Source organism: Mytilus trossulus, chromosome 13 (genome assembly GCF_036588685.1).
Source record: "Mytilus trossulus isolate FHL-02 chromosome 13, PNRI_Mtr1.1.1.hap1, whole genome shotgun sequence".
Taxonomy (NCBI): domain Eukaryota; kingdom Metazoa; phylum Mollusca; class Bivalvia; order Mytilida; family Mytilidae; genus Mytilus; species Mytilus trossulus.
Genome location: NC_086385.1, coordinates 34517594 through 34543430, shown reverse-complemented (window position 1 = coordinate 34543430; position 25837 = coordinate 34517594). Strand labels below are relative to the sequence as shown.

At 32.0% G+C, this 25837-nt stretch overlaps 1 protein-coding gene across 1 annotated transcript; it reads left to right on the top strand.

Annotated features, from left to right (window-relative positions):
* The first annotated feature begins 1009 nt into the window (after window positions 1–1009).
* Window positions 1010–25315, top strand: LOC134694312 (uncharacterized). Its single transcript, XM_063555317.1, has 16 exons — window positions 1010–1081; window positions 7947–8043; window positions 9303–9338; window positions 9935–9976; window positions 11106–11159; window positions 11883–11933; window positions 12625–12663; window positions 13502–13543; window positions 14029–14301; window positions 15091–15171; window positions 16111–16188; window positions 17046–17279; window positions 18950–19531; window positions 20553–20588; window positions 21961–22080; window positions 24879–25315. The coding sequence occupies exons 2-16, from the start codon at window positions 7962–7964 to the stop codon at window positions 25313–25315; spliced, it is 2187 nt and encodes a 728-aa protein (XP_063411387.1). The 5' UTR covers window positions 1010–1081; window positions 7947–7961.
* Window positions 25316–25837: the final 522 nt, after the last annotated feature.

The following is a 25837-nucleotide window of genomic DNA, read 5'->3' as shown; positions in this document are numbered from 1 at the left end:
TTAATATAAGGGTACAATAGATTTTTTCTGAGAACCGTGCCTGTGTCATGTGACCTTCAATTTAACCCCTAAGCATGAGATGGACGCATGTATTCAAAAGAATGTCAAAATTGAAAGTCAAACAAGGATGAACCATCTGATTGACTGATTCAGATCAGAAAATACAATGAAATACATTTTATTCCGTTAAAGCGATTATTTTAACATAGGATATGAAATCTAGGCTGTGGTTGGATGAACTCCTATATAACTAAGGCAGCCTATGTATGATTATCAAGACTCGGGTACATATGGGTAAAAATAGGCCGCCACAGACTTTTATCCGAACCCAGTAAAAAAAAAAGACTATCAGATAATTAAGAAAATCCCCCCCCCTTGCCTAGTGTCCCATAACAAATGGTCGTCCTAGAGCTATGCGTCAAATAAACTCACCAAACATACGTAATACCAGGATTATAATTGGTACGCTGCGCCAGACGCGAGTATCGTCTACTAAGGATTGATATAATAAGTGACATCGAAGCATCAAGCATTTGCCTTTCTTTCATATCTCAAATTAATCATTATTTTTGCGTAAAACAATGGACAATTTTCAATAATATTTCGAACAAAAAATTTGGAATGTTCCAAAAAAAAAAAATACAATCACTATCATATTCTGGATCATATGAGTTCACGAGGTGTATTAAATTTCAAAACATGCGTAATATAATACCCATTGTACTTTGAAAGGCAAATAAAATACAAATACTGGTGGGCACATGAAGGTATTTCCCATGAAATAATAATTTCACGTGTTAAATGTCCTTAAATTATCAATCAACATTGAAAATAAATTTTTTTGCTCAGTTTTATTTTTTATTTTTTTCTCATAAAACGTAAGAGTACCACACCATATCAACCTTTTAATGAATATTTCAATTCAATAGCTATAAATGATCATAAATAATCGTGTTATTGAAAATTTAAATATATTATACGTTCATGTATTATTTTATTTTTAGATGTCACGGGAAGTCCCAATTTACTTCCTGTTTCATTTATAACAATTTAAACAATGGATAAATTTAAGGGGAATGTGGTATGTATTTTTAGAGCTATTTCAAGTTTTAATGTCATATGGTCAATAGTTTTATTTTACATTCATCATATGAAGGATGAGGATTTTGTAAAATAGGTGAGGCATATTCAATTTGTTGATTGGATTTAGCTACTGAATGAGTATTGTGGTGGCGGTAGGAGAACATATTCGTGGATTCGTGGAACAGACTTCCACAATATTTTGTTAGTTTGTGATGGATAATTTACGATCAGATCTATGTCCTATTTAGTGAGAAATCGATTCCAAGTAGACTGAATATTATTTGTTTCAAAGTGTTCCCGACATAACTATAGACGGAAGAACATAAAATGTGTGTGTTTTTAAGGACTAACACAAGGATGTCGTGAAATGATACCCTGTATTTATCATGCTTTCCAATTACATATGCTAAAATCGATAAAAGGAACTCCCTCCTAAGATATTGAAAACTATCAATCTAAATATTGACAATAACATCTTTAAAAGTGGTGTAGAATAGAAACAACCATTCGGGCTATAACGCCCTCCACTAGGGAGCAACAAGAGAACCCAGAACTTTTTATACCCCACCCCTGTTTGAAGTTAAACGATCGCAATAGTCAGATCCAGAAGGGCTGTCGGCCCGGCCCCCTTTATGTTAGTAAGTGCATGTGTACATACTACCGTTACGATCTAAAGCTTTAAATTTGGTATACATACTTGTTTACTCTTAAAAATTGATGTTTTTTTTTTAGTTTGGCTTATGAAGTTGGATTATTTGATCTAAAACAAATTATGATCTCCTTTAGTTGATATAAATAAGTTTTTAATATAGACTTACATTTTTTTGAGTTTGTTTACACATTAACCTTAACCCCATATTTTCATTCATTTGTGTCTTTCTAATACTAGACACAATACAGGACGACAGTTTTTTATGCCCCAACTACGATATTAGAGGAGCATTTTGTTTTCTGGTCTGTGCGTCCGTTTGTTCGTCCATCCGTCCGTTCGTCATACTGTTCCGCTTCAGGTTAAAGTTTTTGATCAAGGTAGTTTTTGATGAATTTGAAGTCCAATCAAATTGAAACTTTGTACACATGTTCCGTATGATATGATCTTTCTAATTTTAATTCCAGATTAGATTTTTGACCCCGGGTCCACTGAACACAGAAAATGATATATTGAGTTTCAGGTTATAGGTTTTGGTCAAGGTAGTTTTTGGTGAAGTTGAAGTCCATTCATTTTGAAACTTAATACACATGTTCCTTATGATACGATCTTTCTAATTGTATTGCCACATTATATTTTTACCCCAATTTTACGGTCCATTGAACATGGAAAATGATAGTGCGAGTAGGGCACCCGTGTACTTTGCGGGACACATTCTTGTTTACAATTCTTTCCAAATGGTAAGTATAAGTATCATTATTGATTGAAGTGCCATAGACGGAAAAAAATTGGCTGATTATATAGGGAATTCACTGAAGCATGACTAGATCGTCCCCTTTTTATGTCACTCAATTGGCCCCTTTATTAAAAGTCCTGGACCTCCACCGAGAGCTCCTAGCAAACTGTCAAGACACACGAATATAAACACTTTTAATAGCGCGAAACTCAAAGATTCTTAAGATTGTTAACTTTTACTTTTTCGGGAAATCATGATAAGAATGATAAGTTTCGATATATAAATGTATTTCTAAAGTGTTTTGCGGAAACCACTTAGTATTTATAAAATGTTGTATGCCACGCTGATTAAGTTTTTTATGTTATAAATACATGTCTCGGTATTGTTGTTAGAGAGTTATCATTGTGGTGTAAAATAAGTTACATGTATAACATATAAGCAGAATTAGATGCAACATTCGTGCTGGTTGATTTGACTTGAACTCTCAGATTTAGGTTTTTAGACAATTTCCGTGTATTTTCCTCTAAAATTCAGGCTTTTGTTGTTCCCTACCGTACATTAATGTAAGTCAAAATTTAAATCTCTAATGCTCATTTAATTCGATTTAAATGTATGGTTGTGAATGCGATTAGCGAGTTCGATTCGCATTCGATTCGAACTGAATACGAATTAAATGAACGTGTGAACGATCGAGGCATTACATGAGATGGATGTTTCTTAGAATACGCACGTTTCGTTGCGGCTAACATTGGTAACGAGTTATTCCAGAATTTTATAATATTTCTGTATAAAATGCTACATGATCGCACGTGCTTCAATGGCAACGATCCTGGTTGCGGGGAAAGGGAGGGGTTGTAGGATAAAACCCCTTTTGTACGCTGATCAATGCAATTGAATATGGACATATTGTTTGGAACCCCCTTTTTAAAATGTCTGGATTCGCCCGTGCAACGTCACAACAATGCGTAAAATATACACATAAAACTTGATATAACTTTTCATTTTGTGGTTGTAGGATATGAATGTAATTATAAGAAAAATCTTTTTTTGTGATTTTATAGGTTAGCATCTAGAGCTTCCGTATCGCACGGGTCAACGCTTTTAAACCCAAATAAAATATCCAAATATTTTTTTTGATAAACACAAATAAAAGTAAGTATAGCCATTAAAGACCTTTTGATGTTGATTTTTCGTGTCGACTCGACAAAATCGAGAAAAAGAACATGACTGCTTTTTCTTCTTTAAGTTTTCAAGTTTTCCATCTGAATAAAGATGATTTATATAGCTGGAGCGTTAGTGGCTTATTCATTCAAAGAAAGTTGATATAAAGTTATATATAAAAAAAAGAATGGTACAGAAAACAAACGTATAGGAATTTCAGACTGATCCTTGGAGCACTTGTGCGTACCACAGAAAATGATAGCCTACAATTTATTCGTTTTTCTGTACCTTTGTCCCGACTTATCTCAAATTTCATTACGATTGACAAATAAAAAAAAAGACGGACATGATGGTATGTTTCAGTGTATCTTGTTAATTCCATCATGGGTTATATAGACAATAACTGTTTAGTGTCTTTAAATATCATGCAGCTGTATTTGTACGAAGCTAGGAAACAATGTGTATGCGAGCTTTTTAAGCAAGCTATTACACCTGCTTCGAGCCGAGTACATATACAGCTGATATTTTAAGACACTTAACAGTTATTTTCTTTATCCTGCAATAAATTCTGTATATTGTTTGTGTTTTGAAAGACACAGAAACTAACATATTTAGCATTTATTTTCGATTTGTTATTCTCTGAGGCCCGCGTAGTAATATGAAAATCCCACATGACGCTGAAGAGGGGTTCGCAAAAAAAAAGAATCTCGAATGGTCAACAATAATACATCGCTCAAGGTGAACAATTATCTATTTTAACATATAACAACTAATTTCAACATTAAAAACAAATAACAAAACATTGTCAAATTTGAAACAGAAGTGTGCGAGTTGTCCTACGCTTCAGACTTGACACTCACTAATTAAACATGTATGTTGAAATTGACATGGTTGATTTTGTAACACAATCATACACATTCAAGTTTTGAAATTGACATTCTAATATGACGTCTTTATAACGCTTTGTTAACAAAGCCGTGTTCTAATGTACACAGAGTAGTGATCGAATTCGCGTTTTTTTACCGTCAGAATAAGTTACGTTATCGACAAACTTATTTCAGAAGTGACATAATTGAATTTTCTGCATCGACAAAATATTTCATGTCCAACAATAAGTTTTCATTGTTTAAGTCGAAGTTTTTTAACTCAGTAAACATTTTTATAATCAACCTCTGTCATTGGCATTTCCATTTAACGGTAAAGGATCTCCGAAATTTCTATCATTTGTTACGAGGAAATCATTATTCAATCGAACATATGTCGTTGTTCATGACACATATTATGAAATACAAAGGAGTTCAAATGATCAAATACTTTCGAACTGACGGAAACAAAAATATATAATCTAGAATGTGCGTTCTGTCGTAAACAATGGCTTCGTCGTGCGAATCGACGAGATCATGTTTCATGTAACTGATCTTTTTTTTTTTACATAAATGAGGCCGTTAATTTTCTCGTTTGTATTGTTTTACGTTTTACGTTGTCTCATCGGGGCCTTTTATAGCTGACTACGCGGTATGGGCTTTGCTCATTGTTGAAGGCCGTACGGTGACCTATAGTTGTCAATGTGTGTGTCCTTTTGGTCTTTTGGTCTATTGTGGATAGTTGTCTCATTGGCAATAATACCACATCTTCTTTTTTATTTTAGCTGTAGAAACAGTTGGTGTGACCTCGATAAAATCTTTATCAATTTAATATAAGCGATAAATATAAATGAATACAATGATAATGAATTTATTTGAGTCACATCCACTGTTTCTACTGTAAACATGAACTCGTCGGTTAGTGCAATGAAGACACTTTCAAAGATTGAGATTGTTGGTTTATTCTTTACACCTTCGAGGTATTAAAATTATTTCAAAGTTAAATCTATTTTCAAATCACTTCCGTTTAAAATTGTTGAAACTTCCGTTTAAGATTTCTGTGGTAAACTATTTATTCTATAGTTAGGACCATTTTATAATAAATATCCTTTTGTACAAGAATACTTTCTTTATAGAAGTATAGATCTGCTGGTTATAGATTTTTTTCATAACTTTCATTTTTGTGACGACGCGCTATGAAATTCAGATTAATTTATAAATGAAGTTGTATATAAATTTTAGGCAATAAACACAAATCTTTTAAACAGTTCGACGAGTGCGTCAATGTTACAGTAGTCTGTTTACTGTAAGTAACTAAGCCTGGCCCAATTCATCTGTCAATTATTGAACCTAATTCACCACTGTCTATAAGACATTCATTTTTATTTCACCATCAGACATGGAGCTACATTTGTATCTAAAGGAAAACTCTCAAATTAAAGAAATTTGACATGATATACTGAAACTTTCTGATAATCAATTAAACGACAGCTTTTCTTAGATATGTGATTTTTCATGGTCAAACTTTTTCATTGTAAACGGACATTTTGAGATTTTTTATTGTAAAAAAAAATCAGCATTCAAAATTTAAAACTTCATGAACATGTACAGGAAGCTGAATTATTGCACATCTATGTACTACTTAAAATTGTACTTCGATTGCTTGATTGATTGTTGGTTGCTTTACGCCGCATTAGCACAAAAAGGCTATATCGCGTACTTCGTGTCTGTTGCGTCCTTAAAATGTTCTGATCGTCCTAAGATTTAAGTACGGAAATGTTTCGGTAAATTAAATTCAAATCCGAATTGAATGTTTATGACACACAAAAAGAGAAACCAGAATCTCTTGGTTTTCATGGAGGAAGGGGCCTGGTAGTTTTTAGAAAACAATATTCTGACCCTGATTTTGACTTAAAAAATCTGCTGCCTCTTTATTTTGTCATATGAAAAAAAATCTCAACAATTTTTTTCGTTTAAACTGTACTAGAATTAAGTTTGACATGTGAAACGGACGAAGACATAATATTCTAACAGTAGTACAAATACTAGTCCTCGCTTTTGTGTATACATATGAGAAAACATTTCAAAGTTATTGATTGAATTCAAATCCATCACACATACGGTACACATTGTAGTCCGAAAAAAATAAAGGACTTCATGCCTATCAAACACCTTTTTAATTGTTTACCAGCATATTTCTTTTAGTTTTGGGTAAAATTGTAAAGGAAATAATACTATTAAGAAGTCCTTCCATAAATCTTTTTTTTTCTGTTCTGACTTTGAAAACTACTTTTCGCCCATTCGAAATGGTGCATGGACATATTTTGTTTCATATTATTAGAATTATTTTCAATATTATCGGTATTAAACTTGATTATCGACACATGAAAGTTTGTCAGCATTTTCAATCTTTTTAACGTTAAAGTACCAATAGTTCGGTCACTACTCAATTAAGTTTGTCGATAACGTAGCTAATTTTGACGGTAAAGAAACATCAATTCGATCACTTCTCTGTTACGGGCTGTAATACACAGACTCCTCGGGGAGGAAACGGGAACAGCCAAACATTCTTACGGTATTTTCGTACGCTTCGACCTATAAATATATTGTATTTGTCATGTTAGAATCGAAATAATTCCTTCATGTCATGCTCTTTGCTCATTTTAACATGGGAAGGCATTATATTTGACCACATTTTACCCCTCGCTAACGCTCAGTGTAAAATATCGACAAATATAATGCCTACCCATGTTAAAATGAGCATAGAGCATGACATGAAGGAATTATTTCTTAAATTTTCATCGTCATTGGAATGCAACTGGAATAAACATTCTGAGGTCACATAGGTTCAAACAATACTCAGTCCGGCAGTGTGCGGAGCTTTCAAGCGATATCTGTATAGTATACAGATACAGCATAGCGATATATGTAGGGCTGTATCTGTATAGTAGGACACCCAATTGCAGGATAAACATATCTTTTTATACAGAAGACAACATCAAACTTGTATTATTACGAAGTACTTAGCTACCCTGTGCTTAAAAACTGTTTTTTTTTAATTATATATTTACACCATTATGCTGATATCGGATTTGAGTTCAGTGTGGATAGTTGCTATCTTTTGCTACTTTACTAAATGTTCACTTGATTAAAATAAAAACGGAAATAAAAGGAAGCAAATTCACGTAGATTTTCATGTGTTTTTTTTTTTGCCGTTAAAGTCATCATCTTTTCATTAAAAGAAACAAGAAGATTTCTGTACCTGATACCAAAATGACATAGAAGTTATCAACTGTAGCTCATCATACGACCATCAACAATGAGCAAAACCCATACATACTGCATAATGAGCAGAACCAAATTGAATCTTTAATAATTGTTTGCCTATTTGGAATTGAAACCAAATGGGAAAGCAAGTGATATAACTCGAAAGATGTTTTTCTCTCTTTTTCAGTTGACATAAGTAAATATGGCGACATCACTAAGCTATGATATCTCAATTGATGCTTTACCTTCAGACGAAAACTATAAACCTAACACGGTATCAAGAGGTAGAGTATTCATTACCATGTACTTGTTAGTCATGAGGGTCTGAAACTGAGAGCGGGCTTTATTTCTGTGTTCTCTAATCTCCCCGCCCCCCTTATTCTCTATCCTTTATATTTTAGCGCTCTTTATATCTCTATTCTTCATTTTTATTTGACATTTTTTCATGTTTTTTTTTAACCTTTATTTTGACTTTATTTATTTTCATTAATGCATTTAACTACATTCAGACCATTAATCATTAAAAAAATAGATAAATACATATTTCTATAACTTTTATCCATGCAGAAGCCAGCATGGTATCTTTTTTTTGACAATGGCCACATACTCAAGAAGTATGAGGCCACATTAGCTGTTTGTATTGTTGAATTTGATAAGATAATCCCACTAATTTCAGTATTTCACTTCCACATTTGGCCTCAAAATATGCACATGCAAATGTATGAATCGTACAACTGATGCGGTATTTCTTTTGCATTATAAATTAATTATAATTATTGATAGTCTATTGTTATTGAAGTTTTGTATTTGAAGATGTACAGGCACTAGGTTTTTGGTTTGATGATGGTAAATTCAATTATTTAGTCCATACCTTGTTGATTGAAAAATGATAACAATGAAATAAAAAAAGAACAAACTTTAACTGGCGTACTAAATTGTAATCCTGGTACCTTTGATAACTATTAAGGTCCCCAGTAGATACCATAAGTCTGAATTACATTTATATAGTCGATAAAATAGAACAACCGTGCTTTACAATAATACACGAGTTATTTCTCTGTTTTTGTTTAGGATTTTGTGTGCTTCGACCAATTTTTATTTTCCTGTTTAAAATATAAAGACGAGTGTCTGTCCCTTTGTCCTTTTTCCCGTTGTTATATAATAACGAAAATGTAGTATGGTCGCGAAAGAGACAACTCTCCCCCGGACAACCAAAAAGCATTACCACTATAGTAGTACAAATTCAACTGTACAGCCTCCAACATTAACCAAAGCCTATACTGCAAACCAACCTATAAAATGACCCGATCGATTAATGGAAATAAATTCAAACGCGAAAACTAACGTCCTGATTTATGTACGAAACTTTAAACATTTTTTTTTAAATGAAATTCAGTAACAAAGACAACCAATAACGTAGCAGTAATCAACTGCTTCTAGTATAATAGGTTACCGCACGACCTTGTCTTTTCTTCTACAAGTCATATATGCATTGCTATTACATATTGTTTAATTCTAATACGTTGATATTTTTAATTATCAGGATACAGAGAACAACACAAGCCACAGGCAAATGGAGGTAAGTACTCAGTGGAGAATGTCTGGATGTTGTTTATATAGCAGAGGATGGTAGGCAAAATGTACAAAATAAAGGGTAAAAAAGAGAATTGAAAAAGCAAAAAAGAGAATTGAAAAAGCAAAAAAAAAAAAGAATAAAGAAAAAGGCAAACAATAGTAAAGAAAAAAGAAAGAAAAAAGAAAGAAAAAAGACAGAAAAAGGAATAACATGAATAATGGTGTGTTAAATTTTAAAGGAAAGATGATAGAATACTGGGCAAATAAGTAATGTTGAATTATTAAAAAAAAAAGGGGGGACCCATCCAGAACCTACATGTACGAAGTGACAATAGACATCAAACTAAGTCAGCTAGGTATTCTCAAAAGTTGCACAGGAGTATGTTCGACATGGCTCTAATATTGCCCCCCCCCCTTTTTTTTTAGATAAAAATTAAATGAGGATTTTATGACAATTGGAAATTTGTCCTTTTGTGTAAAACCTTAACAATTATATAACAGGCATGTTTAGGATAATGTTCTGTTAACGTTATTGCTTTGTATAAAATCAAAAACTTTAAGACAGTGCTATTGATCTTGTCGTTATCTTTTTGTTTTTAGAAAATCCCTCACCTGAGGAGACTGAAAGTGCAGTGTTTAATGGTAGGTCACATAATTACAATAACATATTCCATTAATAGCCTATATATAAATCTATATAAAAGAAGATGTGGTATAACTGCCTATGAGACAACTAGAGCCCAAATGACACAGAAATGAACAATTATAGGTAACCATAAAGCCTTCAACCATGAGCCCATACCACATAGTCAACTATAAAAGGCCCGAAAATGACAAATGTAAAACAATTCAAAAAGAGAAAAATAACGGCCTAATTTATATACAAAAATGAACGAAAAACAGATATGTAACACATCAAGAAACGACAAACACTGAATAACAGGCTCCGAACTTGGTACAGGCAATTGCATACAGAATGTTTCGGGGTTAAACATGTTAGCGGGATCCAATCACGCAACAAATTCCTTCTAAACAAGTATTTACACTGTGTGTATCATTAGTAAAAAAATGAAATATCGAACTCCCAAAGTAGATTAAAAAAAGGAAGAAGGCCGTAAAAACTGACAATGTTAAACATTATCGATCAAAAAGACGAATGGGAACAACTGTCTTATTCCTGACTTGGTAACATCCATTAGTCAATTTGTTAAAACGGATAAAAAATAAAAAGATGATAAAACTTAAAATGGAAACGAGAAATCCGCGTGTCAAAGAGACAGCTACACCGAACGAATAGAAGAAAACAGCACAAGGCCACCAATATGTCTTCAACACAGTAAGAAATTCCCTCACCTTCAGCTTACTCCTAAACAAAATTGTGTACTCGTTCAGCGAAAATGAACGTCACACTTTACTCTAAAACATTGTCCAGAGCGAAGACAGACGGTTCTGGAATAACCTTCATCGAGAACAAAAGTTTCGAAAGCCAAATACAATATAAGTGATAAAAATTGCGTTAATTGAAAAAGGACAATAAAAGAAGCAAGAAATTCATGATAAGAATATTTTTTAGATTTTTATATCAAAGATAATGATTTTAATATTTTCTAAATCTTTTCAACAACATTTTGCAATATATAATCACTTTCTATTACCCTCATTGAAGCTAGAACTTCAAATCTATTATCAGGTCAGTACCTTATTTACAATTGTAAAAATATTTATTGAGCTCTTTTGACTCTAATTAATGTCACTTATACCTTATTTTCAGAGTATCTAGCAATAAACAGAAGCAATGACTCTAGCGGTCCAAGTTCTTTCGCAGGTAATAAAATATACAGAAAACGATTTATCAGCCATCCGATGTCACGTTGATATTAAATAGAAAGAAATGAAATTGGCATATTTTAACTTAAAGTTATTTTATGAAAATTTAATTTTGGATGTAATGCCTCTTTTGATTAGGTGACTTCGTTTTGTGTATCAGCTCATAGACATAATTTTTTCATGTGACCGTGACGTCGTTAACGTTTTTTCATGTGGTTTATTACGGTTTAAAATGGAATTAAGAATTAGAGAATAAACCATGATTGTAATATCCTTTCTGCCTATTGGAAATAACATAAAAAAAAATATAGTGCACACTTTGAATAACCCGCTACGCAGATTATTCAATGTGCATCGTATTTTTTATGTTATTTCTTCATAGACGGAAAACATATTACAGTCATTCTTTAAATGTTTTACACTTAGTTTTTACAAAAAAAGATATGAGCAAAAGCCTTACCCCTAATAAGAAATTTCACTCACATTATTTGATACCACTGAAATCCCATTTTGTAAGATAATTGGAAACTGCTTGAGTGGAATCTTGAATCATAAAAAAAATAATAGATGGCACTAACTGAACATAGGATTGTTTTACAGTTTGAACAGTTTTCTTTTTTTATAGAATTGCATAAGTTTGGAGCCCCAAAACGCTCCTTATCTTACCTTTTCTTTTTTTTCTTCTTTTCTTGAAATTGTATTATTTTAATATATGTTTCAGAGTATTTGGAACGTTTCAATGATTCTTCTGCAGTGGTTGGTGAGGTGGTTGGTGAGTAAAAATTCAAATAAATGTGAGCTATAAACCATCGAAATATTCTCAAGAACTTCGTTGTACCATGAGTTACTGCATTAACAACAAATTAAAAGAATCGTATTAGAGGCATCTTCAAACTTTCAAATCAGGAAAATGATCTTCGATAGGCTATTGTTTAAATTATCCTAACACGAATCAATGAAATCGAAATCTTTGCCTGCGTACTCATGAAGCCTTTGAATTCGTGACAATGCAGGAACAAAAAGATCTTGAACATCGATATTTTATTATTCATTAACCGAGATTGTAAACTAAAATCTATAATTATCGGAATTATCGTAATTGCCCTATTCATGTATCATAACATTTGTCTATGTTTCGTAGCTTATTTGTATATTTCCTAGTAGACGATTACATACAAGTAAGCTACTGACAACAGAGTTTTTACAAAGTAAAATTATAAAAAATACCGAACTCCAAGAAAAATTGAAATAAAAAGGGAGCAAATAACAATCAATATAAATTATTAAAGTGCCTGCTGTCTTAAATGTCCAACTTCCCCAAAACTATAAACAAAACGACAATTAATCAGAGTTGTATCCTGCACTTCACAATTATACAATTTATGTTCGATGGAATGGACCATGAAAGTTTAATTAAATGATGGATTTTGAATTACTGTTACTGTTTTAACTTTCCTTAACAGGTGATGGTTATCCAAGTCGAGAAATGCCAAGCTGGGAAGGTGAGATACACATTTGTATTTAACTTGGAGCTTTATTATTATTACTGTTTGGACCATTAGTTTCCGACCGAATGTTATATCATATCGCTCTAGGTAGAGGCTGATATTTGCCGTTCCCATAAATAAACGCACCATTCAATTGGCGTAAAAGAACGGAACGAACTGAATAAGTGACATGCTAAACTATTTACAATAATCTTTTTAGATAGTTTTGGGTGAATTTAATGATAGTTTACTTTTATGTCTTATATATTTTTAAAAAATTGACTTATATCACATTTTAGCATCGATTGTTTACGTTTTCTAGTTGTGATGATTTTCGGTTTCACAAGCGTATATTTTCCCGTAAAATGCCTATATTTTGACGTCGTTGTTCTATGACGTCGGGTAGCTCATTCATTAAAATACATATGACGTGGGAGTACAATAGGAACAGCCCTATCAATATATTCATATTTTACCACGGGTGTGTACTCAAAGCGTTTGAAGGACGTCATGTTAGAATTTCCAATTAAATTTCTGCTAATATCATATTTATGTACATGTATTTGTTTCATGAAATGGTAAGTTCTAAAATGTTTGTCACATATCTCTCATGAATAACAAAAAGTAAAATCCCCAAAATACTTTACCAAAAATTCAAAATTATATAAAAAAAAAAATCAAAAAACGGAGAGTCTCTAATATAATGGCAAACCCAAAAGCTAAAGCACATCAAACGAATGGACTACAATTCTCATAATCCTGAAAGCATTTTAGCAAAAGACACAAGGGCTACTGATCTATACATATCAATAGTAATAACATGCACGTATTTTATAATTTCCATTGTTTACAGGTGCATCTTGCCAAAAAGGAAAAAGCAGCCAGATTACCAAAGGTCAGTTGGAAGAATCGTGTGTTTTTGCAGGATAAGCGAATTCAAATTGGTCGAAAAAATAAATGTGTTGTATTGGATACTTCAAATTGATAAATCCAAATTCGTAATAACAACATAGGAATGAAAAACAAAAAATGAGTTTTACAATGTAACACAATGTAAATACCACTAGATATGCACCACTGCAGATGAAAAATCAATCCTAAATGAGATTATCCTTCTTTAAAAAGTGTTCCTGTATCCGCATAGATTTAATTTCATATTCCAAAATAATGTAAGTGAGTTTTGACATGATTAATTGTTTTTTTTTTTTTTTTTTTAACTTTTTGCTCCCCAAAATGCTTAGTGTTTTGTTCCGACGGTATCTGCTTTAAAAGTTCTTGCTAACGAAATAGCAGTGAATAAAAGAAATCATCATTCTGGTTTTTCCGTCTCTTGGATTCTTTGAATTTGTTATATAAACAGTTATTTGTGTTATCTTTCAGATGAAGATGACAATATTCATAGGTTTTTTCTTGAGTTGACGGCTACTTCTTGTTTAAGTTGGACTGTATTTCTTGCTGATCTAGGATACAATTCTAAAGAGCTATTAAAGTTGCCAGGAAATCAAAGAGACAATTTTTTCTATCAATACTTATTACATTGGCTTGAAACAGTCACACGGCTAGGATTCAACCCAATTAAATTTATGTACAGAGCACTAATAAAGACTCGAGACAAAGACCTCATTGATAAATTCAAGCGTCAAATTCAAAGTGGTGAGTATGCATTTATAAAATTTCGTAATTTTAACTGTTTATAGTTACTTTCATCCTTAAACGCCAAAATGTAACATTGTGTGTTCCTTTTCTTGTTTTTGAATAAATTGTGCATTACATTAACAACAATTGACACATTGGAATACGATAGGAACACTTTCAAAGAATAAAAGGAGATCTTATATCCAACATTACGTTTATCCTTCCTGGTGGCATTATATTTCTAACTGTGATGTGCTACGAATTCCATAGGGATAATATTTTAAAGAGTTGGTACTTTAGTAACAATAGACCAATTATCCCGATTATTTAAATGCAGTGCACAAAATATATGTTCATACACCGAGTGCTATCAAACATGTTTATAACTTGCTGCAACTACTGGACTTCTCAATACTGTATGTGATTTTCTGCGTTTTACCTGACGTTTAGTCACCGTTGTATATTTTATATTGATAAAATAATTTAAAGCATTTAAATTCATTTCACGAACTGCAATGATTGTGAATGTTTTTGGAAGGTCCACATAATTACATGTGACTTTTACAGAACCGAGTAAAAAATCCCTAAATGTTGCAATATGTTAAAACCATGGGTTGGTTGTAATCAAATGTGGCTTATTTGAAAATTAAGATGCACGATACAGTTTAGTTAGATCCAGTATCATGACATAACTATATATTGTGAAAACAGCTAACAAAGTATGTGATGGGCGATATCGTTCTAGACTATATGTGTGATTCTTATATCGAAATAATCATGTACATGTATATGTATATTTACGTTTAGATTCTCTCGATGCATCATCTGATCAAGAGTTTGAGATCATTAAAGGACACCTATCTGAAATAGACATTTCAAATCATAATAGTAAGTTAGTAAGTTTGACAGATAAACAGCAAAATACGAAAGATAATGCTTTGTAGTTTTGATACATTTTGTTTTGTTTAAATTAATTGCACATTTCTTTTTTGTTAAGACGAATTACTCGACTTAAAGCAGTTGGTCGAGTATCCATGAGATATAGTGGCCAAATAAGCATTGAAATAAATACCTCATCGGTATCTGAATTTAAAGATTTCTTTTCACAATGAAACATGTTTTCTTAAGTCAGTTAACAATCCATGGAATCTATAACGAAAAAAAGACTTCTAAACAAGCAATCAGTAATATCAATCGCACTGCATTGAATGACAATACTTTGCAAACAAGAAAAGAATCTGCAAGTCTAGATATTTTCTCGTTATGATATATGATATATATAACTAAGAAATGCTTTTAATCTTATGATATATGATATATATAACTAAGAAATGCTTTTAATCTATCTTAAGGCATAGCAAAGAGACGAATATTTTGTTTTGCATTTTCATTTCAAGAACTTTTAACGCTAGCTATATGTCATCGGTTTTGCGTATTTTGAAACGCTGTACGGTGCCTTAAAGTTTCTAAACTTCTTTGTCATTTGGTTGGCAGTTGTCTCATTGACTTTCAACGTTTCTTATTTTTAAACTGTATATTAAGTAATATCAAGATCAAGTTAATATATACTATGTTGTTGATTGGCCGTTTCAGAATCTAAAGGACTATGGATAATTTCATTGTTCGTACCCGAAAATGAAAATAATGTCACTACATTGGTTGAATTTCCATTATTTTGGACGTTTTAAACCAATCACGACGTTTCGGTGTACATTTGAAAAAATATTACCCAGAATGCATTAGATTATGAAACGGCGAATTATAATGATCGGTTTTGTAAGTAAAAATAAAATGATCCTAATTAAACAAAGTACTTATCTTATAAAGAAAAGACAACCTGTATCAAAGACAGAAAGGAACAAATCATGTATGTAGAAAGAGATATTTGGAGTAATATAACGCCTGGTAAGTAAATATGTAAGATCTGAAACAACATGAGTTTCTAAATATTTTCTTAGAATCTAACTGAAGAAGATTATAAATTGAATATTAACGTTGTTGTGTTAAATTTCTATCGGTGGATATTATCTGTTATTAATGAGCGGGAACATGTAATGACTTCCTATAGTAAATTAAACTAAACTAAATCAAACTGCATACATTTTATTCATTTTCTGAACCATGTACAAATCATACTCAATCTGAAGAAGATTATCGTCTGCTAAACACATCCTCTTGTTAAAATTGTAAGGAAGTAGCGGAAACTTCAATTTGAATAAGTTGAAGCGGAATCAAGTAACTTGAGGTCATGTGTGAAAATGATAATAAACGTTTAACAATCAAACATGAACGCCTTCAGGAATTGAGTCATGATTGTTTGAAATTCCAATTTTTGGGGGATTCTATTGGTGTGTTATTTAATATTAATATTCTCCTCTCATATGCATAGAGAATATTAGTCAAATAAAGCCACTGTTCAATAGTCATAAATCGGTGGTTCACTGAAACAAACCCGGGTCACAAACCAATACTAACGGAGCACATCAACTATAAGAGGAAACAAAATGGAACAACGTCAACGTCAAACTTTTTTATAGCATGAACGGTTTAGAACAAAATTGAGCGGTGAGCGTTTTCTCCGTTTTGAAGGTTTCATAATGCATTTATAGATCCTGATACATTCTTATATGTTAAGGTTTCATTATCATGCCATTAATCAGTATACCATAGCATTTCTCTTCCATGGAAAAAGCTAAGAAATGTAATGAAATAAATCACTTTTCTTATATCGAAACATATGTAGTTAGATATTTCCTTTTTAGATGAATTAAAAGAAATTAAGGCATTTTTGCGTCAGACAAAGAAGGACAAATTCCCTAAAAAAAAACTTGAAGAAATACAAACTGGTGTTGACCTAATGCAAAAGCTCCACGAGACATGTTTGATAACAGAAGACGACTTAAGTTATTTAAAATCTATTCTGCACTTTTTGAAACGAGATGATCTCATAGTGAAGATAACCGAATTGGAATCACCAGGTTTCGTATTTCAGAAAGGTAGAGAATAGTTTATTAAGAATGTGTTTAATGATATGGATTAGGAATGCTAGTTAAGGCTATAGTTATTAGCTATGTTTTGCTTGAACTCTGCTGATATGGTATACTGTATATTGTCGAGTGTGTTATATAAAAGTGTTATCCAAATCTGACATGATTGTTATATTGTTTACCTTAGATAGATATAGGAAGATGTGGTGTGAGTGCCAATGAGACAACTCTCCATCCAAGTAACAATTTAAAAAGTAAACCATTATAGGTTAAAGTACGGCCTTCAACACGGAGCCTTGGCTCACACCAAACAACAAGCTATAAAGGGCCCCACAATTACTAGTGTAAAACCATTGACCGTTTAGAGTATTGAAATAGACCAATCGAATTTCACTTTTATTGATGCTTTAACTGGCTACAATCAAGCATCTCAATACCAATATTTTGACGTTTATTTAACATTAACGGTATCAATGTAACTCCACTTTTGCATTTCGATAATTTATTAATTAGATTTAATTCATATATATATATATATATCATAAATCCGAGCAAATCAAGGTGAAAAACCTGAGAAATCCCATGAGCTTTAAGAGGGACAAAACCTATTAAGTCCATCCTGGTTTCGGATATAATTGGTAAATTAACAGATCAAACGTTAATTATCTTATTTTAAGATCTAAAGTCGAGAAAACATTTCGTTAGTGAATCGAGACACATGCATGTTGTTCGTTACCACTTTACGATTGTGTCTGCGGAACTTATAAAAGAACATTTTCAGTCTTTATTCTTAGTAACTGTGTCAGGAGCACAATGATAGTGTAAACATGTACACAAACATATACAATGAAATATTATGTGTCATATGAAGGGTCATAGGGTAAAGTGGGGTTCATGTGTCTCAGTCTTTTATTTTCTATCTTAGAATTGTGCACTGTTATTTGTGTGTTTGTCTGTTGGTCTTCCTCTATATTAGCCCTGTCGTTTTCGGTTTGTTGTCTACTTATGAGTATGGATGTCCCCTTTTGTATCTTGCGATTTTTTGTACTGTAAAAGAATAGGAAGTTGACAATTGAAAAATTAATGAATTACGTTTTTATGAATACTAGCTTGAAGTTGTCCAATCTGTACAATTATCAAGGGAAAAACAAGATATAAAGAAGACTTTCTATCTTCAATAAATTGTAAATTGGATATTAACAATCGTTTCAAACATTAACTATATTATAGGTTTTTTATCCCAGGGATTGATAGCCGGGTGCTGATTTGTTAAAACTTTAAACAAAAAATAGTTTTCTTTGCTCTTAAAACTTTTTTGATTTTAACTTTTTTTTAATTCTTTTATTCTGATGATTCTGATGTAGACGAATCGTACGGATGCTTATACGAGGTCGATGTTCCCAATATGTTTAAATCGTTTTAAACACTCAAGATATTTAATCCCGAGATATAGATTGTTTAAGCCAGTTAAGCATGTTTAGGGACATTTTGGGGAATTTGTGGTCTTTAGTGATTCTGCTTCATACTGTTTTGTTTCAAAGGCAACTGGCGTCTGACGTTATCATTTATAATCCTTGTATACATGGTATATTTGATGATATTTTTTAGGTTTAAGAATCGCATATTTTGACGCATGACATTAATAATGTTTTTATTTTTTTATTATACTGCGGTTTTAGAATCATTGTCTGTTAAACAAATCCTGTCACCATGTATAAGTACAGACCATGTTTTACCACCATTAGAGGATATTGACTCAAAGTTTTTTCATTCAACTAGAATAATTGAAAATAATATTTCTGCTAAGACCAAAGAAATATTACAGACTGATTGTAGAACGAAGGAACTGGCAACCACGTCTAAATCATGTCTTCAGAAGATGCAAAAATGTGCAAAAGAACGCATTCAAATCGAAGCCCAGATAAAAAAGTTGCAGTCAGATGCAAATGATTTACAATCTAAAGAAACGTCTTTAGGGAAGGAGCTAAGTTCACTCGATTTTGAGATAAAAAAAGAGAAGGAACTACATCAGCAACAGACTTCGGAATTAGATCTTTATAAATGTGCGTTGGAAAAAGAATCAAAAATACAGGAAGATTTGAAAAAGATTGAAGAAGAAAAGAAATTTCAATTACATAAACGAAAACAAAGAGAATACGAAAACAAGTTGGAAAATGAAAAAAAAAATCAATCACAACAGAAAAAAGAATTAGAAAATCAGAATAGGATATGCCTAGAAAATCCGCATTCTCCTACTATTGGTATGTTTTTTTTATCTGAACAACTCTTTTTTGTAAAACAACTGTGTAGATGAAATGTCTTATTTAGACCTTTTTATGACCCATTTATGGGCATTATGTTTTCTGATCCGTTTGTTTGTCCTACTTCAGGTTAAAGTTTTTAGTAGAGGTAGTTTTTGATGAGGTTGAAGTCCAAACTTAGTACACATGTTCCCTATGATATTATATTTCTAATTTTAATGCCAAATTAGAGATTATTTTCCTCAATTTTATGGTCACTGAACACAGAAAATGATAGTGCAGATTGGGCATTCGTTTGCTTGGGACACATTCTGGTTTAAAACTACTCTTGATGTTACTTATCACCAAAAACATTTAACAATATTGCAAAAATTAAAGCGGCAAAAACGATAATCTTGAATGCGATACAAATTCTTGATCTGATAAAATACTCGTAAATTACTGAATAGTGGCATTTCTGTCGCGCAAATTTAACAAAACAAACACGTTAGGAATTTGTGACTGTTTTAGAAATCCTTACAATGTGTTTTTCCGTTGAATAGAATCCTAACTTTTTATAGAATATTCTCAGTTAGTTATCCCTCTGACATTTGGAATATAAAAAATATTATACATTATCCAAAGATCACTGATTATTTTTTTATGATTTAAATTAAAGTTATACTTTTGTGATCAACGTTCCCATTATAGAATGTAATCAAACTTTCTTGTTTGTTGCTAATAATAAGCCGCAAAAGAAAAGTTAGGACCATTTACAAAACGTTTTATAAATATAACCATCAATACAATCATTTAAATTATAGATTCAATTAGATGGATAGTACAATTTACAATTTATAAGTCACCTTTTTATGAATGGGTAATCGATTACTAAATGACAAAAATAATGAAAACGCAGAACAAGATTTAAAAGCAAAATAAGGATTAACACTGTCTAACGATCTGATAGGGTCATCTTAAGAGACTAGTTATTCAGACTTAATCGGATTGTTTATGTAGTCTAGTTTTCATTAATTTACAGAAAGAGATGGACCCTTTGACAATGAGGACAAACCAGGTATGTTATCACAATAGTGACCTTTAAATGTAAATTAAAGAAAATGGTATACAATTGCATAATGGTATATTCTGAAAGGATTTTAATTAAAACTCACACGTCCGTTCGAAAAGTACGCAGTCAGGTCGTCCGGTCAGAATTGGGATGTTAAATCCGATGCCTCGTGTAGACAGAGTGTCACGGACCTTGCCATTAATCACGCTTGCATCATCTCTTGGATTTGCCTGATCGTGGCCTTCTGCAAGACAAGACGACTGTCCCTTTCCACTTAACCCTCTAGGGACAGTCAAAATTGTACGACCTTCATCCCAAATTTTATCCATTAAGGAACTATTTAATTGTAACTTTTATTTATTTGTCACCTCCTAATAAACATCCATGAAATATTTGTCACTCGACGTTAGGCAACCAATAATAAATCAATCGAGATAGTCAATATCGCTGAACGTGACGTTATAAAATATTCAATCAGTTAATCATACTGTAGGCTGTAATGTGACATATAATAATACTTATACGGTGGACAATAATTTCTTAATTACATTTTTGTGATTTTATATCTGACGGATAATTGTCTCATTAGAAATTGAACTGCAACAATCTATTTTATAAAAAGACTTAGTGTGTAATATTATCAGGTTATTACATGGCATTTTTCATATCGCATGTATTATCAGCCCAAGAGCCGCATGGCTCGAGGGCTGATATTGACCGAGGGCTGATAATACATGCGATATGAAAAATGACATGTTATGATCTTTTTATCATATGCCTCAACAATGGAGGAAAATAACTGATTCGTACATTGACACTTTTACGTGGTTCTTTAGAATTTCAAAGATTGAAAGTTCACGGACGTCGGACCCCATATGTAGTACATTCGATATGAAATTTTTCTATCATTTGCCTCACCAGAGAAGAAACACATTTTGATATAGACGAATCGACAAAAACAAACAAAAATTAACAATACACATAATTAAAACTGTTTGGCAACTTTTTAAATTATGGTTGAAACTTTTAAACGATGTATTTATTTAATATTTTTTTTTATTATTATTATTTCACAATATATACTTTCCAGTATCCAAATGATTGTTTTGCACAGTATTTTGTAATGGTTTTCATTGAAAACGTAGCATTAGGGTGTATTTTCTGGAATTTGCCGAGTATCACCGGAATGCCATGTGATAACGTTACGGAAAGGCATGTGATAACAATCGAAGCATGTGATAAACTTTTCATATCAGCCCGCTAAGGACCAATTCAAAAAATATGGAATTAATGTTAATTTAATGGTATTATCATACAGTAAAAATCATATGTTATTTAGTCTAAGTATATGATAATGTGTTTTATTCATAATATTCAGCAAACATTGTGAGCAGATATGAATGCCACATAACGAGAGACGAAAGCAAACAAAACGAAGTAGTAGCTGTACAAGTAGTTCCTCAATGCGCTTCCTTTGTAGAGGCTGGAGCTAGACCTCGTAAGTACAGTTTAACACAAACAAATTAGACATTGCTAAGAATAAAAAACTGATTATGTAACACTTGATATTGGAATAAAATCAAAATGAAAACTGATGTTCAGAATCTAAACAGATACAAATGCATCTTTATTTGGATCAAAATTATAACTGTTTTTTTTTACTAAAGATCTTTGGTTGGGACAAATTAGAGGATCTGTATGATATTGATAAACAGTATGTTCCCCTTTAAAGGTCATTTAGTTATTTCATGTCCTGGTTTATTGTCTTGGTTTCTTATTATTTAATCTCCGTTTTCTTATATTTTTGCGTATATTTGGAAAATTAATTATAACACACAGATTTGTTACAGTAACATATACATACATGCTATAAAGTATATAATAATCGATAATGCCAAAGCTACTTTACTTGAAAATGATGAAACCAATACGAGTTGAAGAATATCACGGAGGCTTTCAAACTCATCATTAGACTAGAGGCTCTCAAGAGCCTGTGTCGCTCACCTTGGTCTATGTGCATATTAAATAATGGACACAGATAAATTCATAACAAAATTGTGTTTTGATGAGGTGATGTGTTTGTAGATCTCACTTAACTGAACATTCTTGTTGCTACAATTATCTCTATCTATAATGAACTTGGCCTAGTAATTACAGTGGAAATATTTTCTAAAAATCTACAAAAAATTATGAAAAATGTAAAAAAAATTACTATAAAGGGCATTAACTCGTAAAGGGGTCAACTGATCATATCAGACGTGTTGACTTATTTTTAAATCTTACTTTGCTGAACATTATTGCTTTTTACTGTTTATCTCTATCTATAATATTATTCAAGATAATAACCAAAAACAGCAAAATTTCCTTAAAATTACCAATTTAGAGGCAGCAACCCAACAACAAAATGTTTGATTCATCTGAAATTATCAAGGCTGATAGATCTTGACCTGATAAACTAATTAACCCCATGTTAGATTTGCTCTAAATGCTTTGGTTTTTGAGTTATAAGCCAAAAACTGCATTTTACCACTATGTTCTTTTTTTAGCCATAGCGGCCATCTTGGTTGGTTGACCGGGTCACCGGACACAATTTTTAAACTAGATACATCGATGATGATTTTGGCCAAGTTTGGTTTAATTTGACCCAGTAGTTTCAGAGGAGAAATTTTTTGTAAAAGATTACTAAGATTTACGAAATATGGTTAAAAATTTACTATAAAGGGCAATAACTCCTAAAGGGATCGGATCAACTGACCATTTCGGTCGTGTTGACTTATTTGTAAATCTTATTTTGCTGAACATTATTGCTGTTTACAGTTTATCTCTATTTATAATATTATTCAAGATAATAACCAAGAACAGCAAAATGTCCTTAAAATTACAAATTCATGGGGAGCAACCCAACAATGGGTTGTTCGATTCATCTGAAATTTACAGGGCAGATAGATCTTGACCTGATAAACAATTCACCTCCATGTCAGATTTGCTCTAAATGCTTTGGTTTTTGAGTTATAAGCCAAAAACTGCATTTTACTCCTATGTTCTATTTTTAGCCATAGCGATCATCTTGGTTGGTTGGCAAGATCACCGGACACAATTTTTAAACTAGATACACCAATGTTGATTGTGGCCAAGTTTGGTTTAATTTGGCCCAGTAGTTTCAGAGCAGAAGATTTTTGTAAAAGTTAACGAATATTTACGGAATATGGTTAAAAATTTACTATAAAGGGAAATAACTCCTAAAGCGATCAACTGACCATTTCGGTCGTGTTGACTTATACGTAAATCTTATTTTGCTGAACATTATTGCTGTTTACAGTTTATCTCTATCTATAATATTATTCAAGATAATAACCAAAAACACAAAATTTCCTTAAAATAACCAATTCAGGGGCAGCAACCCAACAACGGGTCGTTCGAGTTATCTGAAATTTCCAAGGCTGATAGATCTTGACCTGATAAACAATTTAACCCCATGTAAGATTTGCTCCTATTTTACCCCTATGTTCTATATTTAGCCATAGCGGCCATCTTGGTTGGTTGACCGGGTCACCAGACACAATTGTAAAAGTAAATACACCAATGATGATTGTGGCCAAGTTTGGTTCCATTTGGCTTAGTAGTTTCAGAGGAGAAGATTTTTGTAAAAGTTAACGACGACGGACGACGACGACGCCGGACGCCGGACGCAAAGTGATGAGAAAAGCTCACATGGCCCTTTGGGCCACGTGAGCTAAAAAAGAAACTGATAATATGGTGACAAAACAAATCAAAGACAAAAAAAACCAAGTCTATGATTAACCATATATAACACTAAAGACTAAGCAACCCAAGTACCTTCTTAACCCAAGAGTTATTATATGTGAGCTGGTACGGTTTGCAGATCGTATTCCACTAGTGATACATGTTTTGCTGTTTATGTACATATTATCGTAGACAGATATGTTCCATAACGATCATCTCACTCTTGATGTAAATCTCTCAATCATCGGCGATAACATAATACAATTAGTCCATATATATAATTTCTATACACCAACTTATTCTCGCGTATTCTTTTGGAAATCAATATCTTTAATAAGCATAAGTCAAGGAATTTATAGTTTTTTTGGACAAAAGGTCAGATCTGTTAAATTTTACAACAGTTTTATAAACATACTGATATATGTTTTCAAAATGAATTTCTATGATTTCATTTGGAATGTTAAAAAATAAAGCAGGTTGTGTTCGAGTATATTATACTAATGTGACAAATAATATAAAATACACATAATGTATTTACACCAATTATTTCAGTACAACAGGAGTTAACTGTTGAACCTTTGATACTTATGATGGCAGCTGAAGAGAACAAAAGTGATTTGAAATCATTCAAGTCTGACGTTTTGCAAGAAGCGCCTCGAAGTGTTACATTAAACAAAGTACATGAAATAATAATTGAAAGAAACACCACTGAGGAATTTCTGAACAGAACTGATGAAGAAATGCCGAAAGCAGTACTGCTGTTTATTCTGGTATCGGATGTGTTTGCAAAACGTTGCTGGCCTGATATCTCCAAAATGAAAAATCTTACTGCTGCATTATATGGTTCACAACCACTAGTTGTCCCTGTAATTATCAAAGCTAATGTGAAACCACCAATGGGTTTAAATTCAGCTCACTCTCTCAGATTTTACACACGCGACAGCTATTACAAGGACGCACTCAGAAAGCTACTTGGCCAGTTGAATTAATAGATTTTTTGTTGTATTTTCAATGTAATGTATTGTAGTTTCATATGTTAATTTTTCTCTGTTTCGTTTATTTTCAAGTACAAAGGATTGTGTGTGTTTCGTGCAAAGTATTCGAATGAGTTGTACATTAATTGTGGAATTTAGTCAAATGTTGCCAAAAGAAATGTATAAATGAACATATCAATTGTTATGCCAGTGTATGTAAAATTGTTGAATATTATATTTGATAATTGAGAGGTGCTTGAACTTTAGTACTGTTAAACATTTAAAAAAAAAAGGTGGTCAGTAAAATACCTCAGAATTACAGAAAAATAAGTGTATTATGCTGTATTGTAATATAATTTATGTCAAATCTGATTTTTTTTTAGACTTTGCATTTATTTAGTATATGTATGTTAAAAATGTAAAGGTAAAACCAATTTGGTACGTTTTGGAAGAGGTTATTCCATTATGGAAAATTCATAAAGCATTCAATACAGTCAGAAGATCTAATCTTCGTTCAAAACTTCTTTTACAAATAGT

Coding starts and splice junctions, on each gene's coding strand:
- LOC134694312 (XM_063555317.1), top strand. CDS start 7,962: ATGGCGACATCACTAAGCTATGATATCTCAATTGATGCTTTACCTTCA. Junction 13,544..14,028: donor AAGCAGCCAGATTACCAAAG/GTCAGTTGGAAG, acceptor GTTATCTTTCAG/ATGAAGATGACAATATTCAT. Junction 17,280..18,949: donor AGGTTTCGTATTTCAGAAAG/GTAGAGAATAGT, acceptor CTGCGGTTTTAG/AATCATTGTCTGTTAAACAA.